This window comes from Anomaloglossus baeobatrachus, chromosome 7 (assembly GCF_048569485.1).
Source record: "Anomaloglossus baeobatrachus isolate aAnoBae1 chromosome 7, aAnoBae1.hap1, whole genome shotgun sequence".
Lineage (NCBI taxonomy): Eukaryota > Metazoa > Chordata > Amphibia > Anura > Aromobatidae > Anomaloglossus > Anomaloglossus baeobatrachus.
In genome coordinates this window covers 118,926,874-118,949,286 of record NC_134359.1, presented here as the reverse complement: position 1 = coordinate 118,949,286, position 22,413 = coordinate 118,926,874, and the positions used below count along the sequence as shown (strand labels likewise).

Here is a 22,413-nt window from a genome sequence, read left to right as displayed (position 1 = left end):
GACTAGGATGGGGCACAATACTACAAGGGGACAAGGATGGGCTCATTACAACAAGATGGGGAACATTACTAAACGATGTTGCCCAAAATTTCTATATAGTGCTAATTGTAACACTATTAGTTACAAGAAAGGGATAAAATGTAAAAAACCCCACAAAATAACGCATGACTTTTTTTTTTACCATCAACATTTTTTTTTTCTATTTAAACAAAGAATGTGCACATTTGTTATAATAAACAAGTGAAATATGTTTAAAATCAGTGATCCAAAGGTGTGTAAAAAAAAATATATGGTACCAATAAAAATGTCACTTTGTCCTGCAAAGAATGCGGCCCCCCAAATTATTTTTTTCTTCTGTGTGGCCCATACACCCAGCCGAGTTTGAAACCCCTGCCTTAGATTGTGAGCCCCAATGTGGATAGTGTTGCTAATGTATGTAAAGCTCTGCAGAATATGTTAGCGCTATATAAAAATAAAGATTTATTATTATATATTGATGTGACTTTTTCATAAATGCATTGTTTAAAAAAAAGTCAACCCAAAATCAGTTAAAAAGTACAAAGATTGAAAATGTTTATTTGCGATAACATAAAAACAATGAATACAATATTATATTATCAACATATTAAAACAACAATGCATGAAGTCTTATATACATAAATACAGGGAATTAAATATAGATTTAAAAACAGATCAATTAAGGATAAATAATTGGAAGAATATTTCTTTTTTTTCCATTTTTTTTTTTGCTAACCTAAAGAAATGTTTCTCCATTGTGAGGTCACCAGACCATGTCATGGCAAATAAACATATAAGTTAACAGGAGATGAATGTCACAGATGTGGTCACATCATAACTCTACTTTGGGAAAAATCTGAACATTTTTTTCTTTTCTTTTTATAATACATTGATTTTTTTTTTACAATTGCAATTTTCCAAAGTACTGAAACAAAAGAGTATATAATCACCTGTCACAAGTGTTTGAGCCGCTCAGGCCTTGTTAGTGGTTTTCTGCTATATATTCTGTAACTTATTGAACTTACTACCCTGGAATGGGGAATTACCAGCAGTAAATATATTACTTTTTAAAAAAAGTTTACAAAAAAAACTACAAAGATCTACAAAAATGTGTTAATATTGTCTCACATACAGTAAGCGCTGGCTTTCCTTCTTCATCCAATATGTCCGCCACCAGGATTTTCAGAATTGTAGACCATTCATTACTTACCGTATATAAAACCATTTAGCCACTTTTAAAGTAAATGTAAGAATAAAAAAATTAAAGGACTTACTATTAAATAATAAAAGAAAATCTTTAAAATAATGCTTTGTTATTAGTGCAATTTTTCTAAATAAAAAAAAACAAAAATAAAATTTTTTTTTGGCACAAAGGAAAAACAAAAAAAAAGGGACAGGCTATGGGGTGGGTGATCAGTGACAGCCGACATGCATGGAGCCATGGTCATAGGGAAGCAAAGTTACATTGCCCATCGTTATTTTTTGGGGGAGAAGCAACAACTATCTGAAATTGCAGAAAAAATATATGCTAGAGGCCTAATAGAGACAGATTATTAAGAAAGCGTCATTGTGGCTCGTCAAAACCAGATTTTTGTTCTGTGTGTATACAGTGTGTGTGTGTGTGTGTGTATATTATATATATATATATATATATATATATATATATATGCACAGATACTGTACAATCTCATATATATATGATTCATGCACATATATATTAGCTGATCAGCGCTGCTCCATGGTATAACAATGGACAGAGATCTATCCGATAAAACATAGCACTTGCGTCCAATATATTATATATCTATCTAAAATGAGTGCTATGCTATGTTTTACTGGATAGCATCTGGTCCAAAATACCATGGAACAGCGTTTTTTTTTTATTCATATGCAGAGATATATATATATATATATATATATATATATATATATATATATATATATACACATACATACATACATACATACATACATACATACACACACATTAAATTATATGCATATAGACACAGACGCACACTCGAGCCCCTACATGTTTTGTTCTACATCTCAAGTCATTAATGATCTGTAGTCACAAAGATGGGAAATCCAGTGTCCCCAGACACACTATATCTGTCCTCTCTAAAGCCACCTAGAGGGGTTAAAGTTATCAAGATAAGCCAAGAGAGCTAGAAAGCAACTAACACACAAACAGAATGTAACTACACACATTGCATGCATTCGCTTACAAGCAATACTGCAAGAATTAGCCATGTGCTGGTAACAAGCATAGTACAGTATAATGTCTGCTATAGATGATCTATAAGCATGGCACAGAGAATGGCTCATATCTATACAAGTTCACATAAGTGGAGGGTTTTCTGATAAATATTCCACGGGACGGATTTTGCACCAGATTACAAATGGTTCACCTTGTACTAGTGATAACTATACCTGGAGAAGTTTATTACAAAGAAACACCTTGGTATAATATAACCGTTCCACCGTATCGTAAAGCAGGAATCTTCATCCCGATACATACATTTTTATTTTGTCGCCCTTTTTACATAGACAATCATCCTTTTAATTATAACATTTGTGCTTTTTAGGTGTAAACTGTGCAAAAGGAAATGTTCTTCAGCACCGAAGTTATATTATGTTATGTATGATTAAAAAAGCAGTCTTTAATTATACAGAATAAAAAAAAAAAACAACAAAAAAAAAAAAAACAACTTACGCATTTCAGGTAGTTAAACCCTTCATAAAAAAACCCCTATGATTATAGGTTATTCTACCCAAAACCCGTAAGCATTTTTTTTTTTAATTATTATGTGCCCAATCTGCCAATTTTTTTTAATCCTATATAATTAAAGGCCAAGTTTTAACTACTTTCCTTTGGTGTTAAAAAAAAAACATCCTCATTTTGACCATTTAGAGATATTTGACCTGGAAGCCAGACCAGTGCATCCTCCGTGCACCACACCCAGGCCACAGACTGTCCACCATGGAAGCTTAGTAGTGAGCTGAATTGACACTATTTTTTTGTGCTTTTTTTAGTAAAAAAAATAAAAATAAAAAAATATAGGAAAAAAAAATAAATAATACACATCATGTATAAAATGTGATCTTTTCAGTAGAGCAGTCATGCTCCCTTCTTGGTAAGGAAACCAGTGCTTTTAATTTCTGGTGAAGCCTACGTAGAAATTCAGAGTGACTTATTTCTCACCTTAATTTGGTGAAGATGCCTTAAAAATGGAATTTAGACTATTACAACTAATATATACTAAATACTAGAGATTACATAGAAACTATAGTGCTCAAAAAGGATCTTAAAAAGGAAAAATATCCATGTCACCGGACAGGTAATACCGTTGCCTAGATTTTAGGGACACTTTAGTTAATTTCCTTACAAAGCTCACAGATATGGCGTAGACGTCTTACATTCATTTCTTCTATATATAAAGCTTATTGGAATATCCAATACTATGTATACTTTTCCTTACTGATCAATAACACTTTATGTAACGGGTCGTCTTCTACACATCTATGTACAGTATTCAGCCCCTCCTACAACTCCGTATTGGCGCCAAAAAAAATATTAATGGCAGGAAATAAAACCAGCTGTTGACTTAAAAAGAATAAACCATAGGAAATATATTTTTTTTGCTTTTTGCGTTGTTTTAAAAGAAGCTAACAGCAACCACAATTTCACCAAGCCAACATCTACTTCTACACTTCTCATGCTTTTTAAACACTTTCTTAAATCCTTCTAAAGAACCTCTCATCTAGGCTGGGGCTCCACAATGGCTTTGACCACGACACAGGTCACGTGTCCAGGTTTCATTACAATCTGCATGGTAATAGGACCGTGACAAGCAAGATGCAAAGACTTTTGAGACTTCTCACAGTCTCCGTACCCTGCGGATTCGCAATGTGGTCCTATATCCCTGCAGTGGCCAAGAGCAGTATTTGGATGTGCGGTCTGTGTCGAGCCTAAAGTCGTTGTGTATCCTCAGTCTTAACCCTTCTCTTCTTCACATGCTCAAACCTTCAACTTTTTGCCCTTTAAAACATGCTATAATTCCTTCTCTACAACTTTAACATTTAACCCTTACAGTCCATTTCCAATGCTTTCTTAGTCTTCTTTTAAGCTACCCATTTTTGGAGATGATGTGCAACCAGGAGCAGCAAGTCCACCGATAATAGCAGGAAGACTTTGGTTCCTTCTTATTCCACCTATGAGACTACTCGTGGCAACAAACATGGCAGACTCCTGTCGTTTCAGCCCATTGTTTAATGCTGGCGTTTGGTCCTCTGTGCTTGGCTGGCTGACTACTCTTGCGATCCCTAAACGTTTTAATCGCTCCACCAAGCTCATCTTCATTTGCCCCAAATCAGCTTGACTTCGTGTAGACTTTAAACCGTACATTTCTTGAAGAAAGCTTTCCGCTGGCCTGGAAACTGCCAGGAAATTTTCGGAGGGATTTGGATCAAAAGTCAGAGGTGATGGGCATGGAGAAGGGGATGGAGAATTGGGTGGGGTGGAGGGAAGAAGTAGATTCTGTGGACGTGGAGGCTTCTCTTGAACAAGGGAGCTCTTGACTTTAGCAGATATTCCTTGTTCTTTCAGCAACTTTGCTAAATTGCTGGTATTACTCACAGAAGAGTCCGATGCTTTCCCAAAATATTCTCCAAGGCTTGGACGACAGGAAACAGAAGGCGAACTCACAAATGTGTTAGCTGAACAAGAGTTTGCCCCTCCAAAAGATGATGAGGTGTACTTTGAACTGATGAAAAGAAAACACAATAAGTATAAATGTTGGCTAAAAAGAAAAAATAATTAATTATATTATATATATATATATTCATTCTATAAATAAATATAATAATATAATACAAATCATTATTATTGACATAACTGTAGACATCAACTAAGCAAAATTTACCAAGCTACATTGCAAACCTCAACAAAAATACAGAGGTCATGAAGTGTTGGTTTGCTCTGTGGTTCTCAATCTGACCCAAGGAGCGTTTTGTATTTTAACACTACCCTAAATATTACTACCGTGTTCCCCTGAACATAAGACCTAGCATAATTTTACAGGATATTTGGCGCATGCTTGAAATATGAGCCCTACTCCCAAATTAAAACCTAGTTACGGTCAGGGAGGGATGCAAACTGCACAATTTCTCAGGAACCCCACTCTCTTAGGGCCCCCAGCAGTTGTATTCCAAGGTTAAGATTGTTTAAGGACCTTTCATGACTTCACGGTTACATGACCAAAGGTCTCTCAATTGGAAGAGTCTAAAGAACTGAACAGGAGGCAGGCTGGTATGCACAACTGGCATTAGGGGGAAGGAAGAGCAAACTGGGCCTTCACAAGGCCTCCATGCTCTAGGGCCCCCACTGTTTATATCCTGCATCAGAACACCACTTCAGGACCTTTGGGACATCATGTCATGTGACTAAGCTGTCACCAAAAGGACTTAATTGCAGGAATCTAAAGCTGAAGAGGAGACAGGCTGGTAGTGTATAGTGTGTGGATGGATGGCTAGATAGATAGACTGACGGTAGCAGGATGTGGAAGCAGCATAGGACAGCTCTGCTGTATTTTAACACGATTTCCTTTCCAAAGACAAGTAAAAGTAAATATGAAATAATAAATCTTTAAATATTAAAAAAGAATTTTGTTTACTTACCGTAAATTCTTTTTCTTGTAGTTCCGTATTGGGAGACCCAGACATTGGGTGTATAGCTTCTGCCTCCGGAGGACACAAAAAGTACTACACTCAAAAGTGTAGCTCCTCCCTCTGAGCTTATACACCCCCTGGAGAACCAGATCTAGCCAGTTTACTGCAAAAGCTGAAGGAGAATAACCACCCACAAGTAAAAACAGAGCAAGAACCGGAACAACCGGAGACTCTGTCCATGACAACAGCCGGTGATAACACGCGGAACAAGAAACTGCCAACAGGCAACAGGGAGGGTGCTGGGTCTCCCAATACGGAACTACAAGAAAAAGAATTTACGGTAAGTAAACAAAATTCTCTTTTTCTTTATCGTTCCTATGGGAGACCCAGACATTGGGACGTCTCAAAGCAGTCCATGGGTGGGAATAAACAGAAAAACTAAGAAGTAGGCGGAGCCTAACTTCACAAATGGGCGACAGCCGCCTGAAGGATGCGTCTGCCCAAGCTCGCATCTGCCGAAGCATGAGCATGCACTTGGTAGTGCTTTGAAAAGGTATGCAGGCTAGTCCAAGTGGCAGCCTGACAGACTTGCTGAGCCGTAGCCTGGTGCCTGAAAGCCCAAGAGGCACCGACAGCTCTGGTCGAGTGTGCCTTGATCCCCGGCGGGGGAGGCACCTGAGAACACTGGTAGGCATCCGAAATGGTCGACCTAATCCAACGGGCTAAGGTCGGCTTAGAAGCCGAGAGGCCCTTACGCCGACCTGTGGTTAGCACAAAAAGAGAGGTGCACCGCTTAAGAGCAGCGGTGCGAGACACATAGATCCGGAGAGCCCGCACCAGATCCAGAGTATGCAACGCTTTTTCAAAGCGATGAATAGGAGCCGGACAAAAGGAAGGTAGGGTAATGTCCTGGTTAAGGTGGAAAGGAGAAACCACCTTAGGAAGAAAGTCCGGAGTCGGACGGAGAACCACCTTGTCTTGATGAAAAACCAAAAAAGGTGACTCCGAAGAGAGCGCAGCCAAATCAGAGACTCTCCTGAGGGAAGTTATGGCCACTAGAAAGACCACTTTCTGTGAAAGACGAAACAAAGAAACCTCCCTAAGAGGCTCAAAGGGGGGTTGCTGCAAAACCGTGAAAACCAAATTGAGGTCCCAGGGATCCAAGGGCCGCCGGTAAGGCGGAATGATGTGAGACGCGCCCTGCAAGAAGGTGCAGACCTGAGCCAGCCGGGCGATACGCCGCTGGAACAGTACTGACAGAGCCGAGACTTGTCCCTTGAGAGAGTTGAGGGACAGTCCAAGCTGCAGACCGGACTGTAGAAAGGACACAAGGGTCAGCAAGGAAAAAGGCCAAGGAGGATGGCCGGAAGAGCGACACCAGGACAGGAAAATTTTCCAAGTCCTGTGATAGATCTTGGTCGAGGAAGACTTACGGGCCCGAGTCACAGTGGAGATGACTTCAGGGGGGATACCGGAAGCCGTCAAGATCCAGGACTGAAGAGCCACGCCGTCAATCTGAGAGCCGCAGAATTCTGGCGGAAAAACGGACCTTGTGAGAGAAGGTCTGGACGGTCCGGAAGATGCCACGGCACCTCTATGGACAGATGGAGCAGGTCTGGATACCAAGCTCGCCTGGGCCAGTCCGGAGCAATGTGGATGACTTGACGGCCCTCCATTCTGATCTTGCGCAGAACTCTGGGCAAGAGAGCTAGAGGGGGAAACACATAGGACAGACGAAACTGGGACCAGTCTTGAACCAGAGCGTCCGCGGCGAATGCCTGAGGATCGTGGGAGCGAGCCACGTAAACCGGAACCTTGTTGTGACGGGATGCCATTAGGTCCACTTCTGGAGTGCCCCACTTGCGGCAGATTGACTGAAACACTGCCGGATGCAGGGACCACTCGCCACTGTCCACGGTTTGACGGCTGAGATAATCTGCCTCCCAGTTTTCCACGCCTGGGATGTGGATTGCGGATATGGTGGACTTTGAGTCCTCCGTCCATTGAAGGATGCGTTGTACCTCCAACATTGCCAGGCGGCTGCGTGTCCCGCCTTGGTGATTGATATAGGCAACCGCTGTTGCGTTGTCTGACTGGACTCGGATGTGCTTGCCCGCCAATAGGTGGTGAAAAGCTAGATGGAACTGGGCAAAGGGAACAGCCTCCATTGACTCCACCATCTGACCCAGCACCTGCATCAGGTGCCTGATGGAATAACGGCGGGGCCTCAGCAGAGAGCGCACCGCCAGTTGGAGGGACTGCTGTTTGACTAAGGGCAACTTCACAAGTGCCGGCAGAGTCTCGAACTGCATCCCTAGGTACGTGAGCCTCTGGGTCGGAGTCAGAGTGGATTTGGGCAGATTGACAAGCCACCCGAATTGGGCTAGAGTGGCGAGAGTGAGCGAGACACTCCGCTGACAGTCTGCGCTGGATGAAGCCTTGACTAGAAGGTCGTCCAGGTAAGGAATCACTGCCAACCCCTGGAGGTGTAGAACCGCAACCACTGCTGCCATGACCTTGGTGAATACCCGAGGGGCCGTGGCTAACCCGAAGGGAAGAGCCACGAATTGGAAATGTTCCTCTCAGATTGCAAAACGTAGCCAACGCTGGTGTGAAACTGCAATTGGCACATGGAGATAGGCATCTCTGATGTCGATGGATGCCAGGAAATCCCCTTGGGTCATTGAGGCAATGACTGACCGCAGAGACTCCATGCGAAAATGCCGCACCTGAACATGCTTGTTGAGAAGCTTGAGATCCAGGATGGGCCGGAAGGAACCGTCCTTTTTGGGGACTAGGAAGAGATTTGAGTAGAAACCTCTGAACCGTTCTCGGGCGGGAACCGGTACAATTACTCCGTTGGCCTGCAAGGATGCCACGGCCTGAGAGAAGGCGGCGGCCTTGGAGCAGGGGGGAGTTGACAGAAAAAAATCTGTCTGGCGGGTTGGAAGAGAATTCTATCCTGTAGCCGTGGGAGATGATATCCCGCACCCACTGATCGGAGACGTGTTGAAACCACGCGTCGCCAAAGTGGGAGAGCCTGCCACCGACTAAGGACGTTGCTGGCGCAGACAGATAGTCAAGAGGAGGCTGCCTTAGTGGCTGCAGCCCCTGCGGTCTTCTGTGGACGCGCTTTTGTGCGCCAGTTGGGTTTTTTGTCCTTAGCTGAGTTAGTGGACGAGGCCGAGGGCTTAGAGGACGACCAGTTGGAGGAACGAAAGGAACGAAACCTCGACTGATTCCTACCCTGGACAGGTTTCCTGGTTTTAGTTTGTGGCATGGAAGTACTCTTCCCGCCAGTAGCTTCCTTAATAATTTCATCCAGCTGTTCACCGAACAGCCTGGACCCAGCAAAAGGGAGTCCAGCAAGGTACTTCTTTGAAGAAGCATCTGCCTTCCACTCTCGAAGCCACAAGATCCTGCGGATAGCGAGGGAATTAGCCAAAGCCACCGCAGTGCGGTGAGAAGCCTCCAGCATGGCAGACATGGCATAGGATGAAAAAGCTGAAGCTTGGGAAGTTAAGGTAACCATTTCGGGCATAGATTCCCTGGCGAGGGAATGCATCTCCTCTAGAGAAGCAGAGATGGCTTTGAGAGCCCACGCTGCTGCAAAAGTTGGGGAGAACGAGGCCCCTGCCGCCTCATATACAGATTTGGCCAGAAGGTCAACCTGGCGGTCAGTGGAATCCTTAAGAGAGGTGCCATCAGCCACTGATACAACGGTCCGGGCTGAGAGTCTAGACACCGGGGGGTCTACCTTTGGTGAATGAGCCCACTCCTTGACCACCTCAGGTGGAAAGGGAAAACGGTCATCAGAACCACGCTTTGGGAAGCGTTTGTCAGGACAGGCCCTAGGCTTGGTCACAACGGCCTGAAAACTGGAGTGGTTAAAGAACACACTCTTTGTCCTCTTAGGCGAGGTAAACTGGTGCTTTTCTGCCAGAGAGGGTTGCTCCTCTGATACTGGCGGATTGAGATCCAGTACAGAATTAATGGACGCAATCAAATCACTAACATCTGAGTCACTTTCGGACAGATCAATGGGGCACATGAAGTTAGCCTCCGAGCCCCCTGTAAAGGCATCCTCCTCGTCCCGCGAGTCAGCTTCTGAAACAGAGCCGCGGGACGAGGAAGGAGAGGGAGCCCTGCGTCTCCTCTTAGGAGGACGGGGTCTGGGACCAGATGATGAATCCTCTGTGAGCTCCGCTGAGAGAGCCCTAGCAGCAGAGGCACCCTGTGAAGGGGGCTGATGCATGTTCAGCAAAGTCCTGGACAGCTGTCCCATGGAGTCGGCAAAAGACTGGGAGATTGACCTAGAGAAGGATTCTACCCAAGCCGGGGGTTCAGCCACAGGAGCCGGAGCAGCCGGAGAGACCACTGGGGGTGCGATTCCAGGCTGAGGCATCGTCAGAGATTAGAGCAGGCAACACAATGTGGATAGGTGCTCGATTCAGGCAGTAGGAGCTTACATGCAGTGCATACTGAATACAGCTTTGGAGCCTTGCTCCTCGTGTGAGACATGCTGCTGGAGTTGGGGCTCTGCCAGAATGACCCCCAGAGAGTATATAGAGAGGTCCACAACCAGAGGTTGTGGCTTACCAGACCGCTGGAGCGGTGTTGTGTGCCCTCCAGATCCCGAAGCCCGGACCCCCAAGCACCTCAGCAGGGATGCTGCAGCCAGTGCTGATCGCAGAGAAAACGCTGAGAAAATGGCACCGGAGCGAAGAGAGGGGGCGGGACCTACTCTGAGAGCGGGATCTGGAGGGCCAAAGAGACTTACAGGGGAGGAGACATGTACCCAGTGAGGAGTGTCCCTCCCCTGTGCAGAACGGCCGCTGGGCGGAGTCGCGCTTTCCCTCTGCATGAATGACATGCGAGGGCAGTGAAACCGAAAGTAGGCCTCCGGCGAAGCCGGGGCCTAAATTTGAGCGGTGCGGCTGGCGCGCAGGCACCATCGGCGCGGTTCTCAGGCGACAGCCAGAGAACTCGCCGGAAATGTCAGAAAAATCACTCAGCACACTCTCCCACAACAATAAAGTACAGGGACCCCCAATATATAAAGGTCTCAGGTACTTAGCTTGCTGAGACGCAGGGTTCCAAGTCCCTGGGGATGAGTGCTCCGGTCCAGCAGGATCCTGAAGGGCTGCGGATGGAGACCGGTCTCCTGCCAAGCATGGAGAACCGTGCTGGCTCCCACTTCAAGCCAGAGCCCAGGAGGGATGGTGAAGGAGCACGGCATGTAAGGCTCCAGCCTTGGAATCAACCTTAACAGCACCGCCGACACAGTGGGGTGAGAAGGGACATGCCGGGGGTCCAGAGGACCCGCTTTTCTTCAAACTCTTTCCAAAAATCAAAAATCAGATGAGAATGCATGTGTGGATGTATGCCTCCTGAACACAAAGCGATAAACTGGCTAGATCTGGTTCTCCAGGGGGTGTATAAGCTCAGAGGGAGGAGCTACACTTTTGAGTGTAGTACTTTGTGTGTCCTCCGGAGGCAGAAGCTATACACCCAATGTCTGGGTCTCCCATAGGAACGATAAAGAAAAAATTACACAATTAGATCTGTTAAAAAAAAATGTTTTAGACTGAGATAATCTTATAAATGTGCCCCTACTGTCTAATGGCAGTGTTTGACCATGCAGAGCTGCTCCAGTTCATAGCACAAAACATGCCACAGCTCCTGACTAGTGATGAGTGAACCTGAACTGTAAAGTTCGGCATCCGTACCAAACAGCAGGTGTTCGGGGTCGCGGATCCGGACTTAAAAAAAAACAAACCCGGATTAAAAAACAAATAAAAAAACAAAAGGGTTAAAAATCAGAAGCAATATACTTACTAAGCCTCCACACAGCGGTAACGCTACTTCCAGGTCTGCTGCTTTCCCCGCCCACCAGTGGCTCTGATTGGCTGCCGGTTGACCATGCCCCCAGAGTCTCAGAGTTTCTGCAACATCACCAGTCCTATGAGGTCATGATAAATCAAATCATTGAGGTGGGAGCTCTGGCGGCAGCTGAGCCAACATGTCACTGACTTGATTATGAGCTCACAGGACTGGAGATGCAGCAGCAACACTCATTCCTGTGATAAAACAAGCGGAGAAATGTGTGACCTCAGAAAGCTGCAGCGGTTAGCCCCTGCAGTATTGTGTCTGAATACTCATTATTATTACTATAATAACTATGCTTCCACCCAAACACTGGGCAGGAGCTGTGGTATGTGCCAACCGTGAATTAGAGCAGCTCTGCATGGTCAGACACAGCAAATAAGACAGTACACAGCAGGTGCCTATTTATAAAATCTCAGCACAGGAACATTGTTTTTTTTAAACATCCAACTGAGGAACTTCCAAGATCTATTAATTAAAATATACTTTTGTTTGTGGGACAACCCCTTTAAGGCTGTATTAGCCATTGTGATTTGTGGAATCCTTGTGGCCCCACCAGTCCGTGACTCACCTGGGGGTAACCTGAGTGATGTCAGTGGGATGCAGGATTCTGCAGGTGGTGAAGGTAAATGTTGAATTTGTGCTACACAAGCACTTTCCAGGGTTGGAGGCTGGAAAACAGACAAAACAAGGCGAGGTTATTTGCACAGTTAAACTGAATTCCTAAGCCCATGGAGAAGGCGTCATTAAATAACATGTTATGAGCCAATATAGAAACTGTGCTAAAGGTAATGTGCACAAACAGGCTCAAACAGTAACTAACGCAGTATAATGCTATTCACAGGGATTTATGTAGACTTCAAACCTATATATTTTTTACTACACAGCACTGTATGGAATATCACCTCCTTCTATGCTAGTTCATACCTTTTTTTCTGTATAAAGAGATACCTTGTCCAAAGGGAGACCAAAAGAACGGGCTTCCGGTTTATGGCAGGCTAACATAATCGCAAAGACATGTTTAGCATTCACGATAGGAACTTTTTCTGCAAACAAGCACGATGTAAACCCAACTTAAACTGCAAAACTACAGGTTGAAAAAGTACAAATCACTAACCAGAGGTTGTTGCTGGTGCCAGGCTTATGGGTGGCAGGAATATACTGGAGGAGGATTTTGGCACATTGCCTTCATCTTGTTCATGAACTTTGAAAGTTATTCCACCCTCATCATCTTCATCATCTTCTTTATCATCTTCTTCCAGATCACACAAGTGGTACTCAGCATCTTCAGGCAGCGGCTTAAAACCTTTGGTTAATACACCTGGACGAGGATCCAAAATGGTGCCCAGGTTGGGTTGTGCTAATTGTTGCCAGTGATGAAGAGTCTGGGAACCTGAAGAACACATAATAATTGAATCAAATTCTGCAAATCTCTACATAATAATGAATTTATAATAAGCCTATGATTGGATCATATAAAGAAACCACACAAATGATGGTGACAAAATGAACAATAAAGGGTACTTTCACACTTGCGTTTTTTGGCAGCTGTCGCAATCTGCCGCTTTGGGAAACAGCGCAATCAGTTAACGTATGTGCGCTGTTTCTCATTGACTTATATTGAGGACGTATTGCGACAGATGGCCTTGCGTTGTATCCGCCGGCCAACGCTGCGTTGTATCCGCCGGGCGGAAGAACGTAGCATGTAGCGTTTTTCTGCGCTTACCAGAGCATCAAAAAATGCAATGTACTGGATTCCGTCGGCGTCCGTCATTTTTATAATGGAAGCCTATAGTGGCGGAATCTGTCATTTGACGGATTCCTGTGACGGATCTGTCTTTACACAACTGCACATACTCAGTTGAGTAAATTGCTGAAAAAAAAAAAAAGCTACAACGGATTGTGTTGTTTTGCAGGATCCGTTGCATCAGTTGTGCCACTATATGCAACGCATCAGTTACATCCGTCACACAACGCAAGTGTGAAACTAGTGGATACCGCACAACACAAGTGTGAAACTAGCCTAACACTGTTGCGATGCCAGCATCAGCATCCCTGCACTGTATCACATCCTCCACCCGTCAGGAATGTTGATGCACTCAATCCCATTCAGTGCAGCCCTCCCTGAGCTGCACAGGTCTCCTGGGAGCGCACTTAGGGTGCGTGCACTCCCAGCCTCTTAAAGAGTTAGAGCACTTAATCTGGAAGTGACTCAAGCCTGAGAGGCACTAGGTACTTAAGGCATGCTTCCCCTTAGGGGGGTGCCTGAGCAACAAGGTTCCTGGTGTGTTAGATCCGCTCTGTACATCAGCCTGTACCCAGTGCCTGCATCCTGTGTGACAACGGTTATGATAAATAGGATAATAGAATATGATCTAAAATAATATATATACCAACTTGGGCAAACTACTGCCAGCCAGCCACTTACGGCCCTTTGGCTGTTCCTATATAGCCTGTGAAAAGGGCTGAAAACAGTGGCTAACGAGCAGCACACTGCACCCGCCATCCCCACTTTTATCCGAAGTCTTAATTTCACCAGTATTTGCATCCTCAGACTGCAGATACTGGTGAATATAATGGTGGTGGAGGGAACGGCCTGCTCTGTCTTCCACCATTCAGCCTATGTGTTAGTGCATCAGGTGCCATAACGTCATTAGCGTGCACCTGCTGTGGAGCCTCAGTGTGCAGAGGAAAGAGCAGTGCACTGGGAGAGTGGGGGCAAAGTGAGTACTGTGCAGGTCATCATTCTGCGTACTGTGGGGGACATCATAATATGTTAGGAGGCTGTGGAGGATAATACAGTGAGTGATCATAGCATGCTGAGGGACCTGTGGTGGCCAACATTGTGTTGAGGGGCTGTGGGGGATCATACTATATGGGGGGGGGGATGATATGATGCACACTAAAAAGTTACTTTGAATTAATACTTCACATGTATCTCTCTGTGATTTTCTTGAGAATATAGCCTCCTTGAAACTGCATTGCAGAACTATTTGTTGAAGTGTGCCTGCCCTTTCAGCAAAGTTTTCAGAATAAGCGGCCATGTGTGCATGTGGAATAATACCATTTAACTGATTGGAGGACTTGTATTTCTCAGCAGTTTTCTCTTTTGCAGGCTCTATGTCCAATTTACAGTTGTCTCTGAGCTAGTGGGTGGAAACTATCTGATATCTCCTATACACAGATAGACTCCCGCTCTTCTTTCTCAGTATAGTACACTGACAGAAGCAGCAGCATGGGGGAAAACAAAAAAGCAATGCTCCTTTAATAGGAGCTGTAATCGGATACTTTACTGAGCTGGTTGTCAGTGTTGTTTTGACCAAGATGAAGGAGCTTTTTTCAAAGTGAGTAATGAGTTCAGGACGCAGGATGAAGAGGAGGAAATGGCTCATAAGTGGAGAAAGTAGATTTCTCTGATAAGAAACTTTGTATTATATCTTATTCTTGACTTGTATCAGTTCTTTATGCAAAATTTTGACATTTCTGGAGTGTATCAACAACTCGGTGTAACAAAGATGAACTTTATAAATGTATATCTGAAATCTTTACCACCTACCTTCCAGAGGCTTAACAATCTGTAACTTCTCCGGCAGCAGACTGCGCAACGTACTAGAGGTAGCAGAATTGTCTGTACAATCTGAGAAGTGTGTTGCCAGAGAAATGACACTCCCCGTAGGTGTGCTGCAGCCACTGTGATCTCTCTCATCCTCGAGACGCTTTAGCTTTCGCTCGCACTCATCCTTGAAGAACTGTTTCTCACTTAGGAAGTTTTGGCGCCGAAGGTGCAGTCTGTGAAGTGCAGTTTCCAAACCATCATCTATGTTTTCTGACTTGACATGTTCCCTGAAAAGAAGGGAATTTTGTTTACTTACCGTAAATTCCTTTTCTTCTAGCTCCTATTGGGAGACCCAGACAATTGGGTGTATAGCTTCTGCCTCCGGAGGCCACACAAAGTACTACACTTTAAAAAGTGTAACCCCTCTCCTCTGCCTATACACCCTTCCGTGGATCACGGGCTCCTCAGTTTTGGTGCAAAAGCAGGAAGGAGGAAACTCATAAATTGGTCTAGGGTAAAATCAATCCGAAGGATGTTCGGAGAACTGAACCATGAACCAAAAGAACAATTCAACATGAACAACATGTGTACACAAAAGAACAACCAGCCCGAAGGGCACAGGGGCGGGTGCTGGGTCTCCCAATAGGAGCTAGAAGAAAAGGAATTTACGGTAAGTAAACAAAATTCCCTTCTTCTTTGTCGCTCCATTGGGAGACCCAGACAATTGGGAGGCCAAAAGCAGTCCCTGGGTGGGTAAAAGAATACCTCAATAACAAGAGCCGAAACGGCCATCCTCTTACAGGTGGGCAACCGCCGCCTGAAGGACTCGCCTACCTAGACTGGCGTCTGCCGAAGCATAGGTATGCACTTGATAGTGTTTCGTGAAAGTGTGCAGACTAGACCACGTCGCTGCCTGACACACCTGCTGAGCCGTAGCCCGGTGCCGCAATGCCCAGGACGCACCCACGGCTCTGGTAGAATGGGCTTTCAGCCCTGAAGGAAGCGGAAGCCCAGAAGAACGGTAGGCTTCGAGAATCGGTTCCTTGATCCACCGAGCCAGGGTTGACTTGGAAGCCTGCGAACCCTTACGCGGGCCAGTGACAAGGACAAAGAGCGCATCTGAACGACGCAGGGGCGCCGTGCGAGACACGTAGAGCCGGAGTGCTCTCACCAGATCCAAAGAGTATCAAAGTGTAGACTGGAGAAAAAACGGGTTTAAAAACCGCGCTAGGAAACCACGAGCAAGGATGTAAATGAATATTTTTCTTTTATTTAGATAATTCCAACGCGTTTCGGAGACCCATCTGTCTCCTTCCTCAGGGAAAAAGAAGAGATTCTTTTTCCCTGAGGAAGGAGACAGATGGGTCTCTGAAACGCGTTGGAATTATCTAAATAAAAGAAAAATATTCATTTACATCCTTGCTCGTGGTTTCCTAGCGCGGTTTTTAAACCAGTTTTTCCTCCAGTCTACACTTTGATATCCTTTGCTCAGACACGGGGCCGCTGCTGAACCACTAAAGCACTCATCCACGTTCTCTAAGGGGTTGTGACTGGCACAACCCAGCCAGGTGAGTGTGTTTTAACCCTTTTTCCCTCTGCCCTGTAAATCGGGTAAGACCCTATTGCGCCTTTTCTCTCCTACTACAGCTTCTCAGATCCAAAGAGTGCAAATCCTTTTCACATTGGTGAATTGGATTAGGGCAAAATGAAGGTAAGGAGATATCCTGATTGAGATGAAAAGGAGATACCACCTTAGGGAGAAATTCCGGAACCGGACGCAGAACCACCTTATCCTGGTGAAACACCAGGAAGGGGGCTTTGCATGATAGCGCTGCAAGCTCAGACACTCTCCGGAGTGATGTAATTGCCACTAGAAAGGCCACCTTTTGCGAAAGACGTGATAAAGAGACATCCCGCAGCGGCTCGAAAGGTGGTTTCTGAAGAGCCGTTAGCACCCTGTTAAGATCCCAGGGTTACAGCGGACGCTTGTAAGGTGGGACTATGTGGCACACTCCCTGCAGGAACATGCGGACCTGCGGAAGCCTGGCTAGACGCTTTTGAAAAAATACGGAGAGCGCCGATACTTGGCCCTTGAGAGAGCCGAGTGACAAACCCTTGTCCATTCCGGATTGGAGGAATGAAAGAAAAGTGGGTAAGGCAAACGGCCATGGAGAGAAACAGTTATCAGAGCACCAGGATAAGAAGATTTGCCAAGACCTGTAATAGATCTTGGCGGACGTTGGCTTCCTGGCCTGTCTCATGGTGTATAGACCAAAGGACCAAAAACCCCTTTAAAAATACTTTATATTTTATTTAATGCTTGTTAAAACATACCCCAAACAAACACAAAACACATGTAGACGGGACATAAATTCCAATAACCGCCAGGACAGTAAAGGACCCCTTCATTCAGGAGGTCACGCTGGCTAGCACCAGAAAAAGGGAAAATGCACGTCCCTAGTACATAGCAATTAATACTGCCTATTGTAACAGTCAGATTGTATATAAATATCCAATCTAGATTGGTTTGAAACAGTCAAATAGTGTATGAATAACCAATCCTGATTTAGAAGGTGCAACCAGGGTATGGCCAAACGAACCCTATGAAGGCCCTGCCTTGCCGCGGAGGTTGGCACCCTAAACCTAAGCGCTGTGGCGCCCCCACTCAACGAAGACTCACCCTGCTTTCCCTTCGCTGGTCTTATTGTGCAGCTAGTCTGGGAAGGAGGAAGTGAGGGACGGTTGCACTTTGCAGAAAATACTCAGGGGAGCTCTCATACAATCATAACAATAGAACAGTCTTAAATTAAATAGTATAGAGTGTTACAAGTGGACCATACCAACAGTATTTATAAAGCTTCAAAAATTGGCACACCAATAGTTACTGTGGTGCCTACATATACCACTCACGTATCTCTACACATGCACAAGACAAAGGTGGTAAGTCAAATGTGCCTACAATATAAAGAACCCTTGGAAAGACCTCCTAGGTTCCATAAACTACTCAAATGAGCACCCTCAATTCCAGAAAGAAGGAGATAGTCACAATTTCGCATGACAAGACAAAGGCAATGCCTAAAATGTCCTAAATAGAATCTCCTAATGATCCATTGATCACGTACCAAAAGCTCCCTCCACAAAGAAGGGAATTTTGTTTACTTACCGTAAATTCCTTTTCTTCTAGCTCCAATTGGGAGACCCAGACAGTGGGTGTGTAGCTACTGCCTCTGGAGGCCGCACAAAGAACTACACTTAAAAGTGTAAGGCCCCTCCCCTTCTGGCTATACACCCTCCCGTAGGAGTACAGATTCCTCAGTTTTAGTACCAAAGCAAGAAGGAGGAAAGCCAATAACAGTTTCAAAAACAAATTCAATCCGATAACACGATCGGAGAACTTAAGAAACAACATGAACAACATGTGCACCCGAAAAACGAAACCCTAAGAACAAATAGGGCGGGTGCTGGGTCTCCCAATTGGAGCTAGAAGAAAAGGAATTTACGGTAAGTAAACAAAATTCCCTTCTTTTTCGCTCCTAATTGGGAGACCCAGACAGTGGGACGTCCAAAAGCAGTCCCTGGGTGGGTAAAAAGATACCACATGAACGGGCTGTCAGACAGCCTCTTCCTACAGGTGGGCCACCGCCGCCTGAAGGACCTGTCTACCTAGGCTGGCATCTGCCGAAGCGTAGGTATGCACTTGATAGTGTTTGGTAAACGTGTGCAGACTCGACCAGGTAGCCGCTTGGCACACTTGCTGAGCCGTAGCCTGATGCCGCAATGCCCAGGACGCACCCACGGCTCTGGTAGAATGGGCCTTCAGTCCAGATGGAATCGGAAGCCCAGCAGAACGGTATGTGTGAAGAATTGGTTCCTTGATCCACCGCGCCAGGGTGGATTTGGAAGCTTGCGATCCCTTATGCTGACCAGCGACTAGGACAAAGAGCGCATCAGAACGGCGTAGAGCCGCCGTGCGAGAAATGTAAATCCTGAGTGCTCTCACCAGGTCCAACAGATGTAAACCCTTTTCAAATTGGTGAACTGGATGCGGACACAAAGATGGTAAAGTGATATCCTGATTGAGATGAAAGGAAGAAACCACCTTGGGAGAAAACTCTGGAATTGGACGCAGTACTACCTTGTCTTGGTGAAACACCAGGAAGGGAGATTTGCAAGATAACGCCGCTAGCTCGGACACTCTTCGAAGAGACGTGACCGCCACAAGAAAAACTACCTTTTGTGAAAGCCGAGAAAGGGGAACCTCTTTCAAAGGCTCGAAAGGCGGCTTCTGGAGAGCAATGAGAACCTTGTTCAGATCCCAGGGTTCCAATGGCCGTCTGTAAGGAGGAACGATATGACAAACTCCTTGGAGAAACGTGCGTACTTTAGAAAGCCGTGCCAAGCGCTTCTGAAAGAATACGGATAGCGCGGAGACTTGACCCTTAAGAGAGCTAAGCGACAAACCTTTTTCCAACCCAGACTGCAGGAAGGAAAGAAAAATTGGCAATGCAAATGGCCAGGGAGAAAACCCTTGAGCCAAGCACCACGCTAAGAATATCTTCCACGTTCTGTGATAGATCTTAGCTGAGGATGGTTTTCTAGCCTGTCTCATTGTGGCAACAACTTCATGAGATAAACCTGAGGCCGCTAGGATCCAGGACTCAATGGCCACACAGTCAGGTTCAGGGCCGCAGAATTCAGATGGAAAAACGGCCCTTGAGACAGCAAATCTGGACGGTCTGGTAGTGTCCACGGTTGGCCTACCGTGAGATGCCACAGATCCGGGTACCACGACCTTCTTGGCCAATCTGGAGCGACGAGTATGGCTCGATGGCAGTCGGACCTGATTTTCCGGAGAACACTGGGTAACAATGCTAGAGGTGGGAACACATAGGGGAGTCGGAATTGCGACCAATCCTGAACCAAGGCGTCTGCCGCCAGTGCTCGGTGATCGTGAGACCGTGCCATGAAAACTGGGACCTTGTTGTTGTGCCGTGACGCCATCAGATCGACGTCCGGCGTCCCCCAGCGGCAACAGATCTGCTGAAACACGTCCGGGTGAAGGGACCATTCTCCTGCGTCCATGCCCTGGCGACTGAGAAAGTCTGCTTCCCAGTTTTCCACGCCTGGGATGTGAACTGCGGATATGGTGGACGCTCTGCTTTCCACCCACGTCAAAATCCGTTGGACTTCTTGAAAAGCTTGGCGACTGCGTGTTCCCCCTTGGTGGTTGATGTACGCCACCGCCGTGGAATTGTCCGACTGAATCCGAATCTGCTTGCCTTCCAGCCATTGTTGGAAGGCTCGCAGGGCAAGATAGATTGCTCTGATTTCCAGAACATTGATCTGCAGGGTGGACTCTTCCAGAGTCCACATCCCCTGAGCCCTGTGGTGGAGATACACCGCTCCCCACCCTGATAGGCTCGCATCCGTCGTGACCACTGCCCAGGACGGGGGAAGGAACGACTTTCCCTGTGACAATGAGGTGGGGAGAAGCCACCAACGCAGAGAGTCCTTGGCAGTCTGAGAGAGGGAGACAGTCCTGTCGAGGGACGTCGATTTCCCGTCCCATTGGCGTAGAATGTCCCATTGTAGAGGGCGCAGATGAAACTGCGCGAACGGGACTGCCTCCATTGCTGCTACCATCTTTCCTAGGAAATGCATGAGGCGCCTCAGTGAGTGCGACTGGCTCTGAAGGAGAGATTGCACTCCAGTCCGTAGCGAGCACTGCTTGTCCAGTGGAAGCTTCACTATCGCTGAGAGAGTATGAAACTCCATGCCAAGATAAGTCAGAGATTGGGTCGGGGTTAGATGAGACTTTGGAAAGTTGATAATCCACCCGAAACTCTGGAGAGTGTCTAGTGCCACCTTCAGACTGTGTTGGCATGCCTCTTGAGAGGGTGCCTTTATAAGCAGGTCGTCTAGATACGGGATGACCGAGTGACCCTGCGAGTGCAGAACAGCTACTACTGCTGCCATGACTTTGGTGAAGACCCGGGGGGCTGTTGCCAGACCGAAAGGTAACGCTACGAACTGCAGGTGTTCGTCGTGTATGACGAAGCGTAGGAAACGCTGATGCTCTGGTGCGATCGGCACGTGGAGATACGCATCTTTGATATCTATTGATGCTAGAAAATCTCCTTGAGACATTGAGGCTATGACGGAGCGTAGGGATTCCATCCGGAACCTCCTGACTTTTACGTGTCTGTTGAGCAACTTTAGATCCAGGACGGGCCGATACGATCCGTCCTTTTTTGGGACCACAAACAGATTGGAGTAAAAACCGTGACCTTGTTCCTGAAGAGGGACGGAGGTCACCACTCCTTCCGCCTTTAGAGCGGCCACCGCCTGCAACAGAGCATCGGCTCGGTCTGGTGGTGGAGAAGTTCTGAAGAAACGAGTTGGCGGACGAGAACTGAACTCTATCCTGTACCCGTGAGACAGAATATCCCTCACCCAACGGTCTTTGACGTGTGACAGCCAGATGTCGCCAAAGTGGGAAAGCCTCCCACCGACCGCGGGTGTGGGAATCGGAGACCGCAAGTCAGGAGGACGCCGTCTTGGCAACGGTTCCTCCGGCTGTCCTTTTTGGGCGTGACTGAGACCTCCAAGAATCTGAGCGTCTCTGGTCTTTTTAAGTCTTTTTTGACGAGGCGAATTGGGACCTGCCCGGTCCTCGAAAGGACCGATAACCAGACTGACCCTTCCTCTGTTGGGGTCTGTTTTGTCTGTGTTGCGGTAAGGATGAGTCCTTACCCTTGGAGTGTTTGATGATTTCATCCAAACGCTCTCCAAACAATCGGTCACGAGAAAAAGGCAAATTGGTTAAGCACTTCTTGGAATGAGAATCTGCTTTCCAATGTCTCAACCACAGGGCCCTACGCAAAACAACGGAGTTGGCTGACGCCACTGCCGTGCGGCTTGTAGCGTCAAGAACAGCATTAATCGCGTACGACGCGAATGCCGCCATTTGCGAGGTCAATGGTGCTACCTGCGGGGCAAATGCACGTGTGACGGAGTCAACTCGCGCAAGCCCGGCTGAGATAGCTTGGAGTGCCCATACGGCTGCAAAAGAAGGCGCTAATGACGCTCCAATCGCTTCATAGATGGATTTCAGCCAGAGCTCCATCTGCCTGTCAGTGGCATCTTTAAGTGCCGCTCCATCATCAACTGCAACCAAGGATCTAGCTGCAAGCCTGGAAATTGGAGGATCCACTTTTGGACACTGGGTCCAACCCTTGACCACCTCAGGGGGAAAAGGATAGCGTGTATCTTTAAGCCGTTTA

At 46.3% G+C, this 22,413-nt stretch overlaps 1 protein-coding gene across 7 annotated transcripts in view; it reads right to left on the bottom strand.

Moving 5' to 3' along the window:
• Positions 1–551: 551 nt before the first annotated feature.
• Positions 552–22,413, bottom strand: part of TRAK2 (trafficking kinesin protein 2) — a 116,463-nt gene continuing 94,601 nt past the window's right edge. For all 7 annotated transcript variants that reach the window (XM_075317618.1, XM_075317623.1, XM_075317622.1 and 4 more), the window contains 4 exons: positions 15,131–15,417; positions 12,692–12,967; positions 12,146–12,245; positions 552–4,784 (listed from right to left, as the gene is read on the bottom strand). In XM_075317618.1, the coding sequence (XP_075173733.1) occupies positions 4,133–4,784; positions 12,146–12,245; positions 12,692–12,967; positions 15,131–15,417 (1,315 nt within the window). In that variant the 3' untranslated portion in view covers positions 552–4,132. The remainder of the gene's footprint in view (positions 4,785–12,145; positions 12,246–12,691; positions 12,968–15,130; positions 15,418–22,413) is intronic.